At 40.8% G+C, this 22,754-nt stretch overlaps 1 protein-coding gene across 2 annotated transcripts; it reads left to right on the top strand.

Moving 5' to 3' along the window:
* zdhhc5a (zDHHC palmitoyltransferase 5a) lies at positions 1-22,451 on the top strand. 2 transcript variants are annotated; one of them, XM_030134188.1, is made up of 13 exons: positions 1-486; positions 5,364-6,042; positions 7,081-7,280; positions 12,010-12,131; positions 13,485-13,642; positions 13,854-14,026; positions 14,180-14,282; positions 14,671-14,762; positions 14,903-15,029; positions 17,868-17,976; positions 18,071-18,180; positions 19,098-20,236; positions 21,317-22,451. In XM_030134188.1, exons 2-13 carry the CDS (start codon positions 5,947-5,949, stop codon positions 21,549-21,551), a joined length of 2,664 nt encoding a protein of 887 aa, XP_029990048.1. In that variant the 5' UTR covers positions 1-486; positions 5,364-5,946; the 3' UTR covers positions 21,552-22,451. The 2 variants fall into 2 exon arrangements, with proteins under 2 accessions (XP_029990048.1, XP_029990129.1); XM_030134269.1 differs by having other exon boundaries at positions 7,084-7,280; positions 21,317-21,551.
* Positions 22,452-22,754: the final 303 nt, after the last annotated feature.

The following is a 22,754-nucleotide window of genomic DNA, read 5'->3' as shown; positions in this document are numbered from 1 at the left end:
CCCTGGCATCAGAGTTTGTAGTACAGACAAATATGTCGGCCTCTGGGAATCTCCTGACCACCAACATTACGGACGTGTGAGGAGAGTGCCTGAATGTCCTGGGAATATCTCCACGTCTTCTATGTAACTTCCATATCTGCGACGCGGCTCACAGACAGATTTTTAAAGGAGCCATAAACCAGGTAGCCTCCAACCCGTGGCTAACAGTTGAAGCTAGCTACCTGCGCTTAAAATAACGTCAGACACATCGGTGGCAGCTAGCTAGCCGAACATTTAAGCTACCGTTAACTGTAAATTAGCTCTGACGCTGGGATAGCGAGACCGAGACCGTGCAGCTTCAGGCTTCTGGCACCGTTGAATGACTCTCGTATGGACCATAATGGATGCAAGGCGTTGTCTCTTCTGGTTATAATCCTAAGAGGAACAGACACGGGCACGTCCCCTTCACCGCTTTTGGACCCGGAGCCAGAGTAAAAGCCCTTACAGGTGAGCTGAATTGTTAGCTTCCTGCTAACCACTGCTAACCGAGGGAGAGCTGACTAGCTTATAGCTAACGATAACGTTATCAATAGCGTGGAAAACACACCAAATCATGGTAATCAACATTTTTACCGCTTAACCAATATATATTAGGCTTGTTTTGTGTGACACCCCCCTTATGCGGTGCGTTAATCTGATATATGTGGAGTTATCATTATTGAACTGGTGCTGTGACTCAGTAACGTTACTTATCTCCACCCTGTTTTCATTTGCTGTCTCTATCGCCAACTCTCCGATTAAAGCAACCTAGTGTAACACGTATTTAAGTGTAGGTTAATTTTGCTGCCCATCCCTGGCTTCTATAGGCTGAATTTACTCGTTTACTATATAAAATCTGTCCCCGAAATTTTCTTGTGTCTTCGGTATGTGCACGCCAATCTAAAGGGTGGATCCTAATGGAAAGCATGGTGTAAAAGAAAGCAGAAAGCTACGTTAAAATGTGATATTTCCGATGATGTGTGGCGTGTTCAGTCACACTACGTTTGAATTCACTGAGCTGTCAAATCAGCCGCTGCTGCGCCGTTTCCATCCGTCCATCCATCCATGCATCCATCCAGCCGCCCATCCATCCATCCATCTATCTATCCATCAGGGCCATCTTTATCTACCATTGTACTATCTTTCTCCGTCCAGACCAACTTAAGTATCTAGGCTGCAGATTTGGACTAAAATGGGATCTGAAATGGTGATTGTTGAAATCAGAGGGGAACCGTCCTAACCTGCCGGGTTGGAGCTGCGCTGCCGCCGTGACTGCAGCGGCCCATACACACCCAACAGGAGTAGTGTGGAGAGGTGCTGCTTTTAGGAGGTGCCATTGTGTCGGAGGATTTTGGAGCATTTACACCACTGGATGACTTTTATACCACAAAATTTAGATCTTTACAGATAGTGTAAACCATAAGGGAAATGTCTTGTTTATTAAGGAGCTTTAAAGGTTTGATCATGATCAGTAGTGGCATTTGTGCCCGTAGTAACGCCTTATTTGCTCATATTGGAATGCATTTACACTATAATACACTCCACATTCATTCTTTTTAATTGATTACATAAATGTGAGGTTAATTAGGCACTGACGTTACTAAGTGTGTTAATTATATCTTCTTTGTGTGACAGTGAGAGCATTCACACTCCCACGATCCATCCTTCATTGACATTTTACACACCTGATGTGTAGAGATGCACAAACATGTCAATATTGGTCAGATATGGCCTTGTTGTCTGACATCAACTATCGACAAATAAGATGTTTTGCCATTAGGGATGAATAGATATATCGGCTAGATATTGATGTTGGCTGATATCGCCCAATATGGTATCATCATATCAGCTTTGTTTTTTTGTTTGTTTTTTCATAAATTTGTATGTTTGAATTTGTGTTCAAACAAAGATAATGTGATCAAGGGTTGAAGACTTTAAAATTGGACCTTTTTTTAATATTTATAATGAAGGTATCTGTGTTAAGGGGATCAGAAACAGGCAAAACAAAACAAAGGAACAAACTGACACCTGTGTTCGCATTGACAATCAACCTACAATTCAATTGGCCTTCCCTACTTAAAATTAATTGCAAAGGCCAATGTTTGTATGATTTCGTATATTTTTGTGATAAACTTGTATGATTGACTTTGTTTTAATTCAAATATATTGTGATGAAGGCTTGTAAGAGTCAAAAACTAATATATATATATATATATATATATATATATATATATATATATATATATATATATAATGTATAAAGATAACAAGAAAGAACAGAAATGAAATCGTCTCAGTTCAGAATTTCACATTTGGTGCAGTCATACTTATGTGATTCAGCTGTGAACTGCACATTAAGCTGAAAGTAGGTGGATGTTAACATCTATTTACAAAAAAGTGGTGAAAACATAATGCAGCTGTGTCATAACAGTAAAGGAAGGCTTTTTATTTACAACATACTTGTGGATACACCCTCATTTCCTGGTTTTAACAACAGCCTCAAATACCTGTTTGGTTTCTCTGCCAATGACTGCGCAAGTTATCAAGCCTGACCGTATGTGAACTGTATCGGTTCTTTGCATGTTGAAACAAATGTGATGTTTGGAAACTGTTTTTATACTCGACCCTGTGACACTGGTTTGGATGTGATGTGGTTTTGATGCTATCTCTAGCAAACAATAAGGGTGAATCCTTTTTAATGACCTTGCCTACAAATTGGTTAATATTTTGGTTTCAATCCCATGCAACTGTGGTAAGCAGAATATGTAGTTTTCAGTCCCAATTGTGCTCAGATCTTTGTGAGAGTCTTCTGTCCAACCCCTTTTGCAAATACAAGGCAACTTTCTTGACTTTAGTGCCTCTGATAAGTTGAAATAGATATTTCATTATTTTCCCTGAGTTCTCAAAAAGCTGAAACGTCACCATCAACATCAATTTAAGGTCAGCAAAAGATGGAGGGAGAGCAATTAATGCGAAGGAATGGAGCAGTAGTAATGGACAAAGTGTAGATTGATGGCTCCATCCATCATGGCTGGCCTGAACAGGTGAACTCATCTGCTTATTGACTTGAGGGTGAAGAACAGAGTCCATGAAACAAATTATTCTGACAGATTAAGTGGAGGTAGAGAGGGGAGTAGTAACTCCTCAAGAAGACCACCGTGGGACAGGATGAAATGTGTTTCTGAAGAGATGTAGCAAACTGAGTGTTCACAATTAACATAAAATCTAATAATCAATATAGAAGGCAAACAATGAAGAGGACAGTTTTGGCACAAGTTTGCTCATTTATATCAGCCCCTTTTTCACCATTATTCCCAGAAACTTTTAAGATGAGACATTTATTTACCTGGGTAGAACAATTCTTGGTAACCTGCATGGTTTGTGTTTCCACCACACCTCAAAGTTACAGGAAATTTATTCAAATCAGACTTGGGTCTTTTCAAGTAACCGTCTTGAAATTCAGCTGAATTTCTTTCTGAGTATATTTGGAGTGCTTTAGAAGAGGTTCAGGCTCTTTTCAGCATATTTGCCAAATAGCGTATTTCCAACAGAACCTTCTTTTCTCAGAGGCTGTTTCCAAACAGTTTACATACTATCGTCTTAATCACAGTTTTCAGTCTTTTTCCGCAATGTAATGACATTACCAACATTTACAGGGCATTCACCATGTCTGATCATTTCTCGCTCTATTTTATTTAAATTGAATTTTTTTTTTTTTTTCTTTTCCTGCAGTACAACAAAAAATAACTTTTTGGTTTTCATGAACTACAATAGTAGGACTCCTGCAGATTCAGAAGATACAACATGGTAGTTAGTGCAACACACACTTAGACAAAGCACTTAAGGAAGTGGGTTGACATCTCTGCTCTGTTTTTGAACAAGATGTGAAATAAACAGAGCTGTTGAACCTGTTTAAAGCTTGGTTTACTCTGTTGTATCTCAGACGAAAGTGAGAAAATGTAGTAATAAAGTTGTGGCTTACAAAAGGGACATCCTACATGGTACAGTTAGAGGTTTGTAGACAGCTGTTGTCTCAGTCTAGCGACCACAAAGGCTGGAATAAAATTTAGATAGTGTGAGAAATTTTGGTTGAGCATGTCACAATGCGATGCCACAACAACCTACGTTGACTAAACAATCAAATGAAATGACACCCTTTCCAGGAGAGTTACTGTTTCCTCTGCAGCTCAAACGGGACTTGGAGGATTGTATTTCTGGTTTCACTGGTAGATAAAAGAACAACGTCCCCAAACACAGCACAGTGTGTAGAATTTACATCTTTAAGGTTTTCAGTCTGAATGGTGTACATGTTAGAGGAGCAACAATTGATCTATGAATTATGAATTTTCAACTATTGGATTATTGTAGGATGTTGATAATAAATAGATCTTTCACTGCTCTGTGAAAGGAAACTGAAGATTTTGAAAAATTGACCAAGGCATTGAGGATGTCATCTTGGACTTTGGGAGACATTTCACCATCTTGTGAAATTTAAGACACTAAACAAACAATCAAGGGGGAAAAAATAGCAAATTAATCATCAGTGAAATAAGTTTGTTGCATGCTCACTGCAGATATTTATTATTTTATTAACTGATCAGTGTGTCAGTTATTCCATCAGCTGGCCGAATTTAGTTTCTCTTTGGTATATGCTCTGATAAAGTAATACAGGTTTTCTTAAAATGAACTTAATGGTGTCAACTTTATAAAAAAATATCATGTACAAACACATTTTTATAACACAGATTTTCTTAAATGCAAAAACAAACCCATTTTTATTTCTTTATTGGTTTCAGAACACTTTCAACAATATTTTCACACACAAATGAAAGAAAATGCTAACAATGGTGATGGTCTCAAAAACATCACTTATTTGTATTAGATCATAATCACTCAAAAAAACAGTCAAATAAGTGTTTCGTCTGTGAAATTCTGGCTGATATTGGTGTTTAAAATGAACAATGTAGTTAACATTCCACCATGATACTGGTATCATTTTGTCTTTATATTGCTGTTGTTGTTCTTTATCCTCCATTTTGTACCTGGGGAAACAAATCCTCATTATAAAAAAAAAAAAAAAAAAAAAAAAAGTCTTAAAGGCTTTCTTGAAAATATCTGTGACTGACCACAAATTGAGAATTTCAGCAGTCCCGTTGTATGTGTGGGGCTGTGTTGGGACTGTAGTTACAAACACAACGTTTTGTCTCAGTACATCACAAGATAGTCAGCAGTTGAGTCGGAGGAAAAACTAAGAAGTCAATTGTGAGTCAGTGATTCACTGTAAAATGTTTCCATACTGGAGTCTCTGATGTCTAACCTCCTGCTTTCTTTCCTCACTGGTCTAGGTACAGAGTCAACCAACCACTGGACCATATTCGCTTTGTGAACCTGCTGAAGACCTGCTCATTTTTACACCAGACACTCCACACCATAAAAACAGAACCAGCTGATTAACAGTGGATGGAAAAAAAAAAAGGTTGGATCCTGAAAGCTAAACATGAAGACTCAGATGGCGTACTCCATCCTATAGCCATAAAGGCCCTTTTTTTTCTCCCTTTGGTTTATGTTTAGGTCAGTTTTGTTACATTGCTCCAGAGAGACTGGGTCCTCCAAGGGATTATTGTGGGTGTGTGGTATCCAAGCCTCTGTGCTCTCCACTGGGGAAGGAAGCAGAGGGAAGTCCCTGGAGGAGAGGGCAGAAAAGAAAACTGTGTGTATCTGCGAGGCTGACAGTTGCATAACAGACACGGCCAGTCTCCAACGCAGCACGCTAACACGGACTAATACAGCGAAACAAGAAGACCAATGGGGGGAAATGAAGTAGAGCCTGATACAACCCCAGGAGCACTGGATTCAGTTTTAATCCCTTGTGTTATTCGAGCCCTTTGAACACATTCAGACATCTATTATTTACATGGATACTAATGGATGTTCTACTGGATTTCCCCACAGATGTTTTGGAAATCAACACACCATTACCTCCTGCTTCTTGTCTTCCAATCACAATCCCGGTGGAGCTGGCAGGTGAGGTGGTTTGAGTCGACCACCGGCAGGGTTTAGGGATGCCTCAACACAGGAAAACCAGGCTACTTCACTGGCCCGTTCACAGACTGCTGTTTCTAATACGAGTTTTGGACTGAAAGGAGTTGTTGTCCTCCAATAAAGAGCAAGAGGGTGATATTTTTTTATTTAGAGGCCCATTTCTTGAGCCGCACTTCTAAGCTGCAGGACTATTTTAAAAACAGAGTCACAGACGAAACAAAGCCAAGGCAGATTATAATCCCCGAAGTTCTTCTCTTTTCTTTCCAGCCACATTTTGTTTCTTGCTATAACTTTCATGCCCATCTCCCACTTAATCAGGTCTACCTCTTCCAACCCGTGTACCTCTCTAAACTCTCACTTAAATACAAGTCAGATCTAACTGCTGGTTTAGTGACCAACCAGCCAAACAGGACACACGAGACATCAAAAGCAGAATGTTTTGTTTTGTTTTTTTTTTAAGTTGGACCTCTTAATTGATTAATCAAAGCTCTTGAGGTTATCTGAGGGTTTCTGCCTGTTGGGATTTGATTGTATATAAAGTAGGACTAATACTGCTCCTTTAAACAGATTAATACCTGTCTCATGACTGTGACAAAGCCCGTGTTTACCTTGTTACGTATAGTACAGACAGATGTGGCTCTAGTGGATCGTGTAGGTACTTGGATACCTTTTCTTCTTTGAAATCTGTGGCTTATTAGTTCATCCTGCCTTCCTACCTGTTTTTCTGGGTGATCATGTAAACAAGGATTTTACAGTGGAACGACTTGTAATCTTCTTTTAATCTGTCTCACACACTGTAGCTCAGGATTGACATAAGAACACAAGAAAACAAGTATATACTCCTCCAAATCACTTTAGTGCTCTTTTCTTTGTGAAAGAGCGTTTTCTTCAGCATTACTGCTATTTTAATCACCCTTTAGTGTATACATATATATATTTTGCCAAATCTCACCCACCTGTCCCTAGACTCCATTCCCACCATTTACATGTGACCTTTGAATGAGGAATTGCTCCACATAGCAACTGCTGAACACACACACATACAAGCAGGAAGTGATGCCAGGTGGCAGCAGTAAGAGTGGAGGGCGGGGCCCATCCTCCTCACCCCTTCCACATGCAGTGGTCCCGCCCACTCGGCCCCTGCGACCCTCCCGCTACGTCCCGGTGTCAGCAGCTACGTTCTTCCTCGTTGGCTCCACAACGCTCTTCTTCTGCTTCACGTAAGTGGCAGCAATGTTTTGTTCACAGAAACCTATTGAGGTTTACCAGTATTGAAAGGATTACACTGGAGAAGTAAATGTGTGAATGAATGGTTATGCTTTAAATGCTGATTCAGTAGGACTTTGCCCTGTTAACATATTTGCTACAAATGTCTTGTAATTACTCTGGATACCATGACAAATGGTGATTTCAGTCTTGCTTGGTTAAAGAGCTGGGTGATCTCATGATCTTAGAATGTGATTCAGCTTAATTTATCGCAGGATTATATTTTTCAGATGCTGCAGAGATGATTTGATTTAAATAAAAAAAAATAGCCCCACTGTCAGATTTGAACTACTTGACTAACATTTGTTTGGACCTTTTAACACTGTAATTAGGATATTTTACAGAGTGTTTTACACTGATCTGTTGTAATGTCTCTAGGTTAGTGAGTTTATTTCAGTCCATTTAAACTAATATTTTTACATTTGTCCACTTGTTCCTAATCTGCACTTGTAGTCTGGTTTAATAGGCAGAGTTTATGCAATATGTTGTTTTGCTGCTGCTGAATAATTACCAGTTAATTCCAGATTGTTAAGAATTGCATTTGTGAGCTGCTGTTCCAGATGTAGAACTCTGACATGCTTTAAGTCTGAAGTCTGACTGGATGCTTTAGAGTTACGTTGGAGAGTAAAAACATTTTTTATTCATTGCAAAGCAGTTGCAGAATAAATGAGGTCACAGTGTAGCTAGTTAATAGAAACACTGCAGCTTCATAGATTAATGTAGGAGAATGTGGACTCCTACTTTATTTATAGTCAAAATATTTTAATGATATCAGACCAGAATGATTTTTCTTTTCATCATATGCCTATTAGGAAACTAGTCTTTCCCTCACTGGACCTCTGGTGCTTACTTTAATGTAAAAGTGTTTTTATTTACGAAACAAATAATATTGACACTTTTTTTTTTGGTATTGCATATATATGGTGTAAAAACTTAGTAAAGAAAAACTGAATCATATCTAGACTTCAGTTCATGTTAGCAGGAAAAGTCCATTTAAATTGTGAATCATTTATAAATGATATGAAGCGGAAAAAATATATTCATTCAGCCCGACTCTTTACTAAATAAAGTGAAAACGATGATGGGAACTTAAATAGTTTCCACAGAAAGCTATTAATGAATAAATGGAGATAAATCTTACTGATAATTTTTTTTTTTTCTTCATAAAAGGGAGGATATTCATGATTAAACAGGTTTAACTTGGGATACTGTGACCAGAAGATCCACATTCAATACTAATTACTATTGCACCAATGTAGTGTCTGTACCCAAAGTAATATCACAGTACAAGTATGATGTAATGCTGATGTTTCTTTTATTTTAAAACAGGGACACACTCAGGCTCCAAAATCCATAACACAAATCATTAAATGAGTTTCAAAAGTAGCTGGTAGCAGGATTATTTAGTTAGCCATATACTACAGCTCCTACAGACTATAAGATTTCAGAATCTTAGGTTTAACTCCAGCCACTTTGTGTGACATGTAAGTCAGAGTACAAAAGTTAATCATCGTCATTACCATTATAGTTGACAACAATGAAGCAAAACTATTGATTGCAGTGTTGCACAAATGTAATTTATGTAAATGGAAATAATTTGTAGTCGGGGGCAGGAGGAGGAGTATGAGCACATGGTCATGCCTCAGGAAGTCAGGCCAACTGGGGATGCCAATTGTAGAGGATGAAACCTAAAACTAACCCAGACCTCAGTTTAAGATCAGAGCAAAACAATTTCTCTTATATTCCAAAGTATATAAAAAAAAAAAAAAAAAAGGGTTTGAGATCCAAGATTTTTTGAGGTTCGTAAGTTCATCCATTAAAGCTGCTGTAATTGATTGGTTTTTTTTTGTTTTTTTTTTGTTTTTTTTTTTTGTTTTTTTTTGTGTCTCTGGGTGAATTTCATAGTTACTTTTCAGAGTATTATAATTCAGGTAGTCGAGGACATCTGCTCATTTCCTTTATTTGGTTTGATTTGATTTAGTGATTTATTCTGAACATGCAATGAAATTAACAATATATATGTATATGAACAAGCAAACCATAAATAATAATACAAAAATCAATAATTAAGACAATTTTAGACAGAAGAACTGCACAATAATTTCATTTGCATGCCCAAAAAAGGGTGGGAAGAAGTGCAACTTATTTAATCCCACCCCCTCTCATAACGTATTATTAATAATAATATATATTTATTTCCCTCTTCCCTTTACATTACTCTTTTTATATTTATATATCTCTTCACACACACCCGTAAATCTGTATACACATATATATGTACATACGTTATATATATATATACACACACAACATACAAGTACACATACATGCATACAAATACACATATAATCTTTTACCTATGCGTTTCTTAATTGTGCAGGCCAAATATAAATGAATAAATTGCTCAAAGAAAGAAATCCATAAACAACAGTGAACATAATTGAACGTATTTTCATGCTGTTGAAACTTTACACCATGACATAGTTTTTTGTCTAACCACAGGGGCTTTCATTCAAGTAGAGGGACGTCAATATGTGATGGACAGTTGTAATTATCGCTGATAAGAATCAGTCGTGACTATACAAGGAAGCTAGGAAAAGTGGTTTCACTTTCCAGAACGACACTGGTATTTGTTTTTTGTTTTCATTCTGTAGCTTTAACTCTAGCTTCATTCCAAAACAAAAACTTATTCCCTTGAGTTTCCCTCAAAGAGTCTAAAAACCTTTGGACAGCCCTAGTGTGTCCAATTATCTACACAGTCAAAAATCATTTTAATTCCACTCTCTCCTCATGTGTTTTTTTCTTGGCACACAGGAACACATCTCTTTCACTTCTCTTTATAATAAAATCTTCTACGCAAACAAATAATTTAACTCACCTCTCTAAGTTGAGTCATTTGATCTATCATACCTCACCACTATAATGCTTCCATAATATTTTCACCCTTACATTAGTTTTGAGGCCTGAAGTGAATAGTTTTAGCTACATAAATATACCTCTCACAAAATTTCTTTAACTATGACCTAAGATATTGCTGTTTTTTCTCATCTATTGTCTGGAACAGGATAAGATCTTTCGCTGTATATCAGGCTTTATCTAGATTAGTTAAACCACTTTTGAAGGGGGTTTGTTTCAGTGTGAATATGAGAAGTGTAGCGTGGATTGAACTGTTCACATGTAAACATTTAAGGATTTATCAGCTTCAGCAAAGCTCTCAGCCCTGTTAGTTTGAGTCAGTGGTGTTTCAGACTGTCATCACTAATCTTTCTGACACCTCAGTTTAGAGGGTGTGTGTGTGTATGTGTGCGTTAAAGAAGTGGGGGAAAAAATAGTCGACAGAGTGGGAATGTGTGAACCACTGTCTATGGGTGCGAAAGAGCGAGTATGCGATTTGTAAATGCCAGAACGTCGGATTGACAGGTGCGAGAGTGCGCGTTTGTGTGCACATATGTGAGAAAATGTAATCAGCTTGTGGGCGTGTGGTCAGTGTGGTGGGCTGTGAGCTCTGCGCTTCAGATTAGAGAGGAGAAAATAGGCCAACATCTGTCACCCTGACAAAAGCCCATCATCCAGTCTCTCACTGCTGCTTCTTCCCTCAGTCTGTTGTCTGTAAACTGCAGCCACTCTTTGCATTTTTTCCCACCAGTGGTGGATTACAACACCACAGAGAGAAGCTGAAATCAATTACCAGGAAAAATGAGGAAGTACCACAGAAACAGTCCCAGCCATAAAGAGAACTTTGTTGTTTGTTGGTCATACATGATTAGCAAGCAGTGTCAATCAGATCCAGCACATTAAACCCTCTGGTGTATTAAGAAACATGACATCCACAGTATTTGACAAGTAGAAAACGTTACACATTGTAGTTCAGGAAACTGACAATACCAGTCTGCATGATGAATCTAAATGACCACAATCAGCTCACAACTTCCACTAGGAAAACGTGCATTTTAGCTTCTGCAGTCTTTAGCCGAATCCCCTCATATTTCCAAATAAAAATGTCAGCATGTGTTACAAAATATGCATTCATAACTCACAGACCACTCGACAGACTTAATTCCAAATACTTTTATTCAAGGACAAATTTGTGGTACTTGAGTTCAGTATTCCTATTGTAATCAGCTGTTCTTCAAATCCACTGTATCTCAGAGGTTCTTTGTGTTTGCCAATATATTTCTTCTGTTTTTCATCCTCTTTTCCAGTAAAGACCAGTGATCTTCTAGAATATGATGCATCAATATAGATTAACCTACAAACACAAATGAGCTCACCACTAAATATTTTCAGCAGGAAAATGAATCAGAAACATCAGATTCAACAGTAAAACACTGAGACCATTTTATAGTACCACGGTTACATTTTGCTGTCATTATGTGAGATGTTTTGTCACACTTGAGAATGTAACTGACCATATATCAAATTAGCATTGAAGACGATTTATGTGAAATCATTTAATACAAACTATGCCCTCAGACATCTAGATATAGAAGACATTTAACACCTTAGATGTAGATCTCTAGAGACTGAATATTTTAATAAGAGACAAACAAGTCTTTGGAAAGGCTTTAGTGGAGTTTCCTGACAGCAGAACAATTTAATTTGACATAAATTGCTTTACAGTGAATGATTTCCCCATGTTGTGTCTCTGACTGTCAGGTTCTGTCTCGTCTGTTTGTGTTTCAGGTGTCCGTGGCTGTCCGAGCGTTTCTCTGTGGCTGTGCCCATCTACAACGGGGTCATCTTCCTGTTTGTTTTGGCTAATTTCTGTATGGCCACATTCATGGACCCAGGCATCTTCCCCAGAGGTGTGTGTAAAACCTTTAAAATGTCTGAGTTTTGACTTTTGCTTTTCCTGCTTGTGGCGTTCAGGGAAGAAATAGCAATGGCATAGACGTGTTAAAGTTGTTTTTATACCAATAGCCTTAAGCCTGGTTAAGTCAGTTTCCTTTGTGATTGGTTTGGACAGTATGAAATCACCGAATTGAGCCACCTGCATTAACACACTTCAGAGTCTGTTTGAGACTGAACCTAGACCACATTTTCTAAACCAGTTTGTAGTTGAAATATACCAGGATGCAGCAGAGCACGTTAACTGCACTGTCCATTCATCAGTCACTGTTAAATGGCATACTAATGATTATTTTACAGATATGTTACATTAGAGCAGAACACAGTACCCTCTTTGTGTACATGCGTTCTTCCTCCCACCCCAAACACATCTGACCAATAAGTTAGATAAGAGTGGACTTTCTCACATGATCTCCAGTCATGCATTTTAGTTTGTGGGGTTTTTCCTTGGTTTTCAGTGGTTTAGGTGCATTTTCCCTACGTTTGTGAAAAACTTCGAATGGCAATGGTCCTCACCTAGTTGAGCTAAAGCAATGCTCAATATGAGCTAAAACCAGTTAAGGTTAACTCACATTATTGTCTCTGTAGGGAAATTCAGTCTCTGTACCTTAACCATCCTAATACACAGTATCTAGCATTAGCACTTGGCATATTAGGAGTAGTGAGCTGCCGTGGAAGGCGATCAAAGCCCTGACAGGAGAATTAATCCATGTATACCCATTTTCTTTCTTCTTCCCAAAGCTCTAACCACCATGCCACTGCACCACCCATGGCTCTATGTCGTTTTAAGTCTAAACAAATTCACTCTCGCCATCCACGCTGTGCATGTTCCATACATGCAGTGGAAAGGTGGTGTTCTGGTGCCAAAAATGAGGCCAGTTGAGCTGACTCCATCAGTGGAAAAACTGCATTAAGTGCATGTTTGTGGAGTTGGTTAATCTGCAGGAAAATAATTATAATTATTTTAGCTGTTTTATTATATATCTATACTCGTGATTTGATGCTCCCCTGTTTGATTCACATTATTTTTGTTCAAGTGGTGTCCAAAATTATTTGCATGATCCACCTAAGCCTTATGTAATTGTAGGGTGAACCTTGATTTGTGTAGATTTTGTAAAAAGGTACCAAATGAGGGGTAAACCGCTTCACACTACCTCATGAACTGATTCTGTCCAGACCAAACCATCTACTCTGGACCTACAGCAGTGATTTAGTGGCTCATTATTGACTCACTGTATCAAGTGGTTTATTATTCAAGCAGATTAATGGCAAATGTAAACCTATAGTAATGAGAGGAATGTTGTGTTCAGCCGAGGAGGACGAGGACAAAGAGGATGATTTCCGTGCTCCCCTGTATAAGACGGTGGAGATCAGAGGGATCCAGGTCAGAATGAAGTGGTGTTCGACCTGTCGCTTCTACAGACCGCCGCGCTGCTCGCACTGTTCTGTCTGCGACAACTGTGTGGAGGTACGCTCGCAACACTGACCATTTACACTGAGAAATAACATATTTAATGATAAAAAGAAAGTACATGATGTAAAGCACCTGAAAAAAAAATGATTCTAACATGATAGTATAACAATGTCAATTTGAGAATTTAACCTGTAAAATGAGTGAAATGTGACCCGTCATATCATATGGTTTCTTAGTTTGTCTCCGTCTAACCCTCACATCACAGGACTTTGACCACCACTGTCCCTGGGTGAACAACTGCATTGGTAGGAGGAATTACCGCTACTTTTTCCTCTTCCTCCTGTCCCTGACGGCCCACATTATGGCTGTGTTTGGCTTCGGCCTCCTCTTCATCCTCTACCATCGGCAGAACATTGACCGCCTGCACGCTATTGTCACGTATCCTTCCCACAGAACCCATCCAGATGCGTTGTATGGTTTCTGAGGAAAATGTGACTACTGTAAATTATTTCATTTGGATCACCAACTCTTCTCACTGCTTTGTAAATTTGAATGATGTGCTGAGATATTCCTTGACCCCGGTGCTCTCAGATTGGCCGTGATGTGTGTTGCAGGCCTGTTCTTCATCCCTGTAGCGGGACTCACAGGCTTCCATATAGTGCTTGTGGCCAGAGGCAGGACTACCAATGAACAGGTAGAAAACTCCAGTCAACTGTTAGTGCATGAAAACAAGGCCAAATCGGTTAACCAGACAGTGGATTTGTAGAACTACAGGGTGTCCCATAGGTCTCCATACGTAGGAAAAATAAACGTTTCTTGACATAAACCATTTTTATTTATATAATGTGCTCCATATGACTGCCATTTTGTCGGGAACACATTTCAATGCGTGTCCTCCACTGCTGAAGAACTATAAAGAAGAAATATAAAGAAATACATGTTAGAACCATATGTATTATGTCTCCTATGTATGGAGACTTATGGGACACCCTGTATTATAATGCTAATTTTCTTCTCCTGTGGCTTTGAATGGCTTGTTCTAACTCTTTGATGCTAAAATACATTTCTCTTTTGTCATTCAGGTGACAGGGAAGTTCAGAGGAGGCGTCAATCCTTTCACAAACGGATGCTGGAAGAACGTTTCCCATGTACTCTGCAGTTCACAGGCACCCAGGTAATTAATAAGAATAAATAAGTGTTCCTCCTTACTCACTGTAGATACCACTCTTTATTTATGATGCCTCACAGGACATGTCAGATATTAGTGTCGGGTGTTTTTGATGTGGACGCCTTCTGTCTCCATGTGCCTGACAGGTATCTGGGCAGGAAGAAGTGTGTGCAGAGCGTTTGCGTCCAGCCTCCTTTCCTGCGGCCACAGCTGACGGAGGCCCAGCTGGCTGCAAAGATCCTAGACAACGGCATACAGGGAGACCTCCACAGGGTGAGGACAGCAGGATGGGTACTCCATAACCTCGCCGTAAACCACAGCACTCTTTAAATCAAACACAAGTGTTATTTGAGCCGGGTGTGATTCGCATTCAAATCTGCTCCGGGGAAACTTTGAATATAGGCAGGGCCAGATGGCAATGAGCAGCAATGGAGCTCTTTGAAATTCAATAGGGACAAGTCCTGTAAGGTCAAACCAATAAATACAACACTCTCTCATCTATTAGCCTAGGCAGTATTGAGGTTTTATTCTGCTGATGATTGTAGCTTTACTTGCCCTGGTTGGAAAGTGCACATTCAGATGCCTGTTGTGTGCACATAAAGATAAATATTTGGCACATTAGGCGATACTTAAATCCAGTTTATTCCCAGCCGGTGTGTGCAGGTAGCTTTACATACTGGACTTAAGTGGTACCTGTAGTGAATTTTTATTGCTAGCTATGGCATGGTCAGCGACATGTTGACTCCTTCACGGGCTGTTCCAGCACCATTGTTGACGCAGAGTCATTGATTTGTCTGAGTACCTGGGCTGTGATTGACTGGTCACTGACCCCGTGCAGCAGACACCAGTCTAAGATGACACATGATCAAATCAAATACGTAACCATTTACATCCATTTCCTAAAAACTGCCAGCCATAGCTTGCTTCATGAACATGTGCTTTCCACTCAATCTTGCTCACTGACTGCTGGTGGTTTACTCACACTCCATCACCCAGAATCAGTGATGGTACAGCACTTCCAGCCGGCAATGGCTGCTCCCCTTAGGTTCTGCCCCCGCCCTTAATTCACACAATAAAACGGTCCGTTATGGTGCATTTATGGCATTTGCCAAAAACTGATTCAAAATATTGGAAAGTTGTGATTTATCATCAACGCAACTATCAACACTGATTTGGGTTATTTATCAAGCAATTGGAAAAGAAACGTGCATTATTATTTCACCAAATGTGCTGCAGTTTTTCACAACGGGGCACTAGAGTAAACATATATATTTGACACCATTTGATACAAATGGTATTAATGTTTGAGTCACTGTCTCCAGCGCATATGTTGAAAACCATTCAGTAATTTTTCACCAAACTTTACGTCAGTCAGGTGTTGGATTGGTTCCTTTTGCTGTTTTTACCCTCGGCCCTCGCTGTAGGGTCTTGTCATCAGTTCATCATCCGTTCATATGTGCAAAAACTTTGACGTGAACTGAAGGCTAAAGGTTTTCAAGTGTGGGCATGTTACATTTTTTATCTGTCGTTCATCTTTGTTGTCATACTGATTATCAGTTTGTCTATAGAGTAAAACTAGACATTCATCCAAATTGTTATTATATATTTAATTTTTCTGGGAAAATACTTTTAAACTACACAAGAAAGTACTCACTAACTCAACTAACCTTAATAAGGACTGTTTTGCAGTTTTGTGGGACCGGGGCGATGCTCTCTTCTCTTCAGAGATTTTAATCTGAATGAAGCATGTGTTCTCCACTGATGACTTGTCTTTTATCCTGAGTTCATCATATGTTTTATTAGATTAGATTACATTAGATTAGATCTAACTTTATTAATGAAGGAAATTAAGGTTCCAGAAGCAGCGCAACACTGAATGTACGTACTGGGAATATTACAAAACAAAAAGGAATGAAAATTACAAAAACGATACCCGCAAAAACAATTGTGAAAAACTGGCACACTTAAAAAGTACTTGAAATAATAATAAATAATAATGATGATGATAATAATAATAATAACAATAATAATAATAATAATAATAATAATAATGATAAAAAAGTAATGGTTATATTATAATATGCACTGTGTGTGTGTGTGTGTGTGTGTGTGTGTGTGTGTGGTAGGGCTGGGTATCATGGCCAATTTCCCTAATCGATGCGATTTTGATTCATAAGGTTCTGAATCGATTAATCACAATTCAATTCGATCCAATATCGATTCGATTCAGTATTAATTGATTAATTCAGATTAATTTAGTGACATTAAAGTACAATTTTGAGTTGTAACCTGATTATTTGACTACTGCAGTCATGCAACACATCAATACTGGTATCAATATTAATATTAGAAAGAAAATAAATATGACATTTCAGCAGGAAGTAGATGAATGTACTGTGAAATAAACTGTGAAACATTCCCATGTTTCTACATTGGCTCAGAACGGACTTCTTTGTCATTTTTATTCTGTTTTATGGCTGGTGGCTTCAACTCACTGGGGGGGGGGGGGTTGCCTTCCCCGTAGCGCAGCGGTCAAGAACGACCGGATTCCGCAACTCGCCTCGGATAACCTCCGGGCGGCCAGTTCCTTCACACTGCAGATTCGAGTTTGAGTTGAGGCCGGGAGTACCTCCAGCGGAGGGATTTTCCCCACCCTTCCTACGTGTCTTTTTCCACGCCAGAGCTGTCAGGTGTTTGCAAGACGGAGCCGGCCGCGCTTCCCCGTACTCCCGGTCCTGCTCTAAAAAATCAATCTCATCCACTTTTAATCGATTATGCAAAATTAAAACAAAATCAATCTAAGATCGATTAAATAGATTTTTTTTACCCAGCCCTAGTGTGTGGATGATGATAGTCAGATAACACAAAGGGGCCTATTACGGGCTTTCAGGGGCCGGTCCTCCTACATTCCATTCAGTTCCAACTGTGTCAAGGGCACAGCTCTATTGAACAGTAAAATAATGAAAAAAGTGAAACATTCCACAATGATTAGTTTCATTCCCATGGCTTCTAGAGACATTAAGCTGCATCCTCATTCTCTCATATAGACCACGATAAATCTGTGTACTCCGTGTGTTTGTATTTATGGCCCATAATTTCTCTTTTCTCTAGTCCAAGTCCAGTCTGGAGATGATGGAGAGCCAGTCATGTGACGCCGAGCCCCCTCCTCCTCCTAAACCAGAGCTGCGTTACCCTGGAATCACCCGAGGAAACACAGAGGGTAAGGACACCACTTCCTTCCTGACTCTCCACCAGGATTCTGCTCATAAACCTCACCATTGTCGTTTTTTTTCTTCCTCTCCACCTACCTACAGAGTGCAGTCTGCTAAATAAAGCCCCTCCCACCCCCACCATGTACAAGTACAGACCCACGTACAGCCCTGGGAAAAACCACACGGCGCTCACACATGCATACGCCAACCAGGTAACGCACACACATTCAGATAACTCCAACAAATGCACAGTCATCCTATGTAGCATGTATCGTTTTGGTTTCCATTTGCTCTGACACATCTGTTTCTTTTATCGCTTTGATTTCAATCTAATGCATCTCCATTTGTTTTGTTTGCTTTTTTCCTTTGATTTCCTGTTGGCCGTCTTGGTTTGGTTTCTCAGTGGCTTTCTGTTGATCAGTATCAGTAAGTGATTGTTCTGAAAGCATTCTGTCCCCTCTTATCTACACATTTGAACTTGGTTTCCTTTGACTTTACTTTTTTGTCTCACTCATTAGGAATGAGTTGTGTCCTGTGTTGTGTAGCTGTCCATTTTATCTTGTCCACTGCAGTCTGTGTCCTAGTGTCCCCTATAAATTTTCCCCTTGTGAGACAAGATCCTTCTCCTGTAACTGTAGGACCTTCTATGGTTGAGTAATTGTTCTGTTTTGTTCTTTTTATGTTGATTGGTATCTCTTTATGTCCCAATTATGATTAACTGTCATGTCATGTTTTTTTCTTAACTTTAAAGAAACACGGGTGATTGGCTCTAACAACATGAGTGTAATCTGAGTTATTCAAAATGAAAACATTGAGACATTTTGAAAGTGTTTCACATGAAAAAACAACCTAAAGATTAAAGGATATATATATAATCAGATTTCAGTAATCAAAATGATACAAAAGTTATCTCTCAATATTATGGCTGCAAGAAAAATAAATCCTGTTTGGCATCGGCCTTCGAGTGCTGTGGCTGTCGCTGCAGCTCAGTCAGAATGTCACCACTGGAGGGCGCTGTAGTGCAGCCAGGCCTCAAGATTACAACTCTTCTATTGGCTCAGTTTCTTGTTTCTTCTCCCTCCTTCTCCTCTTCTCCCCTCTCCTCTTCATTTCCTTCTTCTTCCTCCAGTTAAGTCGAGGCGAGAGTGTCGGCAGTGCCAGGGACTCCTCCTCCTCCACCTCCTCCCTCCTCCAGGCCAGCCAGCAGCCTGGTTTCCGCTCCCAGCCCAGCCTGGACCGGAGGGACACTTCATCAGACAGAGTTGGAGGGGGAGGAGGGGGTGAGAGGAGGGAGGGAGGCAGAGAGGTGGGAGGAGGGGGCATGCCCGGCTACTCCCTTGGTGGACGCTCGTACCCCTCCTTCTCTGACCCCACTGTCCTCTCAGGAGTGGCATCGCGCTCTTCCAGCTCCACACACACCTCAGCGGGCGCCGCCCACATCTCTGAGGTGACAACCACCTCAGCCAGCTTCAAGAGCTTAGCCAATCAGACCCCGCCGCCACACCACCCATCCCGCAACGGGAGCCTGTCATATGACAGCTTACTGGCCGGCGATGAGTTCGACAAAGGGCCAGCGGCAGGCTCTGCGGCCCCTGACGTTGGCTCAGGGAGGCCCTGTACGCCGGCGACGGGCGGCTTCAGCTCGCCGTTCCTCGCGTCACAGCAGAAAGACGCTGAGATGCACTCCCAGTCCACCCAGTCGCCCCATCGCCACCACCACCACACCTCCCACCACCACCATCACCCTTTCCTCCATCGATCCTCGTCCTCTACGTCCTCCTCTCCACCACCTCCCCCAGAGAGGGAGCGTCTACTTGGGGAGACCCATGCCGGAGGTCACCCCCCGTCTGCCAATCAGACCACTACTGCACCCCCCTCCTCTGCCCCGCCTCCCCCACACCACCACCATTCCCATCATCACCACCACCACCACCATTCCCACCATCATCACCACCACTCCTCATCTTCTTCCTCCACATCCCGCCCTCCCCGCTTTGCTGCCCCTCACGCACCCCCACACCATGCCTACCCCTACCGCACCCGCTCCACTGACACCCCCCTGGGCTCCTCAAACCCCACCACCCATCCTCCCCGCTCCCCACACCCCCCACCCCTGGGCAAGTCGCTCTCTTACTCGAGCGCTGCCGCAGCTGAAATGCAATACCGGCTGGTCCGAAACGCCTCAGCGTCGGCTGGAGCCAATGCAGCGGGGGTAGGAGGAGGAGGAGGAAGTGGAGGGATGGGAGGAGGAGGAGTAAAAGCGCCGAAGTGAGTATGAATTTCGCCTTTTGTCAGGACGATTGGTTTGCTGCTAACCCTGAAAAAACCACCTGCCCGCCTGAAACCTGACTACCTGATTGACCGCTCCTCCTGCTCCTCCTCCTCTCCCCTTCTTTCATCCTCCTCCTCCTGCCAGATTTCCTGTGAGTTCCTCCTTCTTTCCCTTTGCTTGTCCTCAGTTCATCTGTGTGGTTGTAGTTGTTTCTCTTCCTCTTTCTGTCATTGTTCTGCTCTGTTTCTTCATGTCTTCTCTGTGACCATAGCCCTCATATGGTCTTCTTTTGGGAAGCTCATTTCTCTATCCCTCTACAGATCCATCTATGTCTGTGCAGACTCTGCATGTGCACTCATGGCAACAAGCTAAAAATATGGAACAGTATTGGTTCCCTACCTGATTTACTTTGAATTAACCTGATGAGGACCTTCTCTGTTGAACAGTCTGCCTTCATCAGTGCGCTGAACATCATCCTTATTCAGAAGTTTTATCAATGTTCCAATAAACACACACATAATGATATTATAATGGCATTAGAAGAGTTTGGAAACATTCATGTTTACACAGCAGGCTCAACAATAACCTCCATAGCCGTAGTTTTTGATTGAAGTTGAAATCATTGCTAGTGGATTTCAGTGTAACAAGTTTATTAAATCTGACTTCAGTCTGTGTATTTTTTTTTTAGTTCAGTTTTAGTTATTAGTACATAAGTATCTTTAGTTTTATGTTGAGGAGTTTTAGTTTTATTGACGTTTTCAGTATTAGTTTGGGTTTTTCAGGTATTATGATGTAAGCATTGCTTTATAGAAGCCACAAAGGGTGGATGGAAAAATGCAGACCATTTTGTACAAAGTCATGTACATGAAAGTAAAATTAAAAGAAGGCTGATTTTTACCTGCATTTCTTTTTAATTAGTCAACCTTAACACTATTCATTGTAGGGTTTTTTTTATACAGTTTGCATCTGTAAATATAAAATATTCCAACAAGTAAGAAAAAATTAATTTGTCTTAATGTCCTGCCCTCCCCGTTTTGTCTAATTTTTGTTTTTCTTTGTGTTTATCAACCAATCAGGGATGAGCTGATCCAGATGAAACCTTTAAGCTGGACCAATGGCGGTCAGCCCTTTTCTTCTCACTCCTCCTGCTCCGCCCCTTCCTCTCCCTCCCACCCGGTCAGTGTGTCGGCCCGGCCCGGAGTAGCGTATCCTGGCTCGGTACTGGCGCAGAGCCCCGCCCACAAGCCTCAGGCCAGCGGGGTGAAGAAGGTGACGGGCGTCGGAGGCACCACCTACGAGATTTCAGTTTAAACCGCTGAGTACAGCTCTCGGACCAACGACACTAAGAGCCTCTTTAAGGTTTAGTTTTAAGACAGGAAAACCACTATCTTACTGCGTACCTGGAGGATGAAAAAGGGGGTTCTTTAATCTGGAGCTGTGGAGCTGAACTGCACTGGACAGTAAGGCCTGGAGTTAGCCATGCTTAGTCACCGTAAAGGAACTCACTGGACCAAACACATACCGTACTTTAGGTTGGACTGTACACGAACACTTGCATGGCAATCACTATCACTGCCAGGGTTAGAGGTTTGATCCACCAGTGAACTCTAAAGGCTCCTTCCTGCACTTTCAAGCTGCATTTCAGCAGAATTTTGGCATCAGACATTTCTGTTTCAACACTTTCACACTGCGCAAATCACTGAACACTGATCAGTCCTGTGAGGGTCTGTGATCACAATGGCAGTGGCGTCTTAGCGGTCTGTGGAACCAGATCAAAATCACGTCAGATGAATAGAAGGGCTGGATGGAAGCGTAAACACGCAGACGCTGAACTGTTTGCCGTCTTGCTCATAACCTTCAGAAGTCAGCTGAAGACACGAACGTGGCCTGGAAGGAGGTAAATAATCAGTTATTGAGTCTGTTATTGACCTGTGACAATCTACCAGAGTCTGGAAGGAGACAGTCACCCATGAACTTTTTTTTAAATCAATGTTGCAGTGTGGATTTGACTTTTTGAGGGGAGGACAGCGGGACTTTGAAAGCTGACCCCACCACGCCGACCCCCTCTTTCTTTGATTCATTTGATGCGTTACTCCTAGATGTGAATATGATTCCATGTTTGTACAGGATGATGTGATTTTAAATGTGGATTTCTTAAAAAAAAAAAAACAAAAACAAATAAGTGGCATTCATAATGGACTGCAGCATGCATTACTAGTCCTACCAGCCACTGGAGGGCGCTGTGTTCGACTGTGGACCACGTCGTCTGTTGAACAAACAGGAAGCGAAAGTGAACAAGGAGATCCAGTCTTGGCCTTTGTTGTTAATGGGGTCCATATGATGAGGCAGTTTTTTTTTTGTTTATTTTCTAGAAAAATGAATTCCATGAGAAATTGCCTTGAAGTGTTGTCTTTTTTATTTCACCTATTTAATTTGAAATTGTTTTATATGAATTTATATTGAAATATAGCTATTGATAAATGAAGAGTTTTTAATATCAGCGCAGGAGAGGGG

Source organism: Sphaeramia orbicularis, chromosome 1 (genome assembly GCF_902148855.1).
Source record: "Sphaeramia orbicularis chromosome 1, fSphaOr1.1, whole genome shotgun sequence".
NCBI lineage: Eukaryota > Metazoa > Chordata > Actinopteri > Kurtiformes > Apogonidae > Sphaeramia > Sphaeramia orbicularis.
The sequence above is the reverse complement of the archived record's forward strand: the minus strand, read 5'-3'. Positions and strand labels throughout refer to the sequence as shown.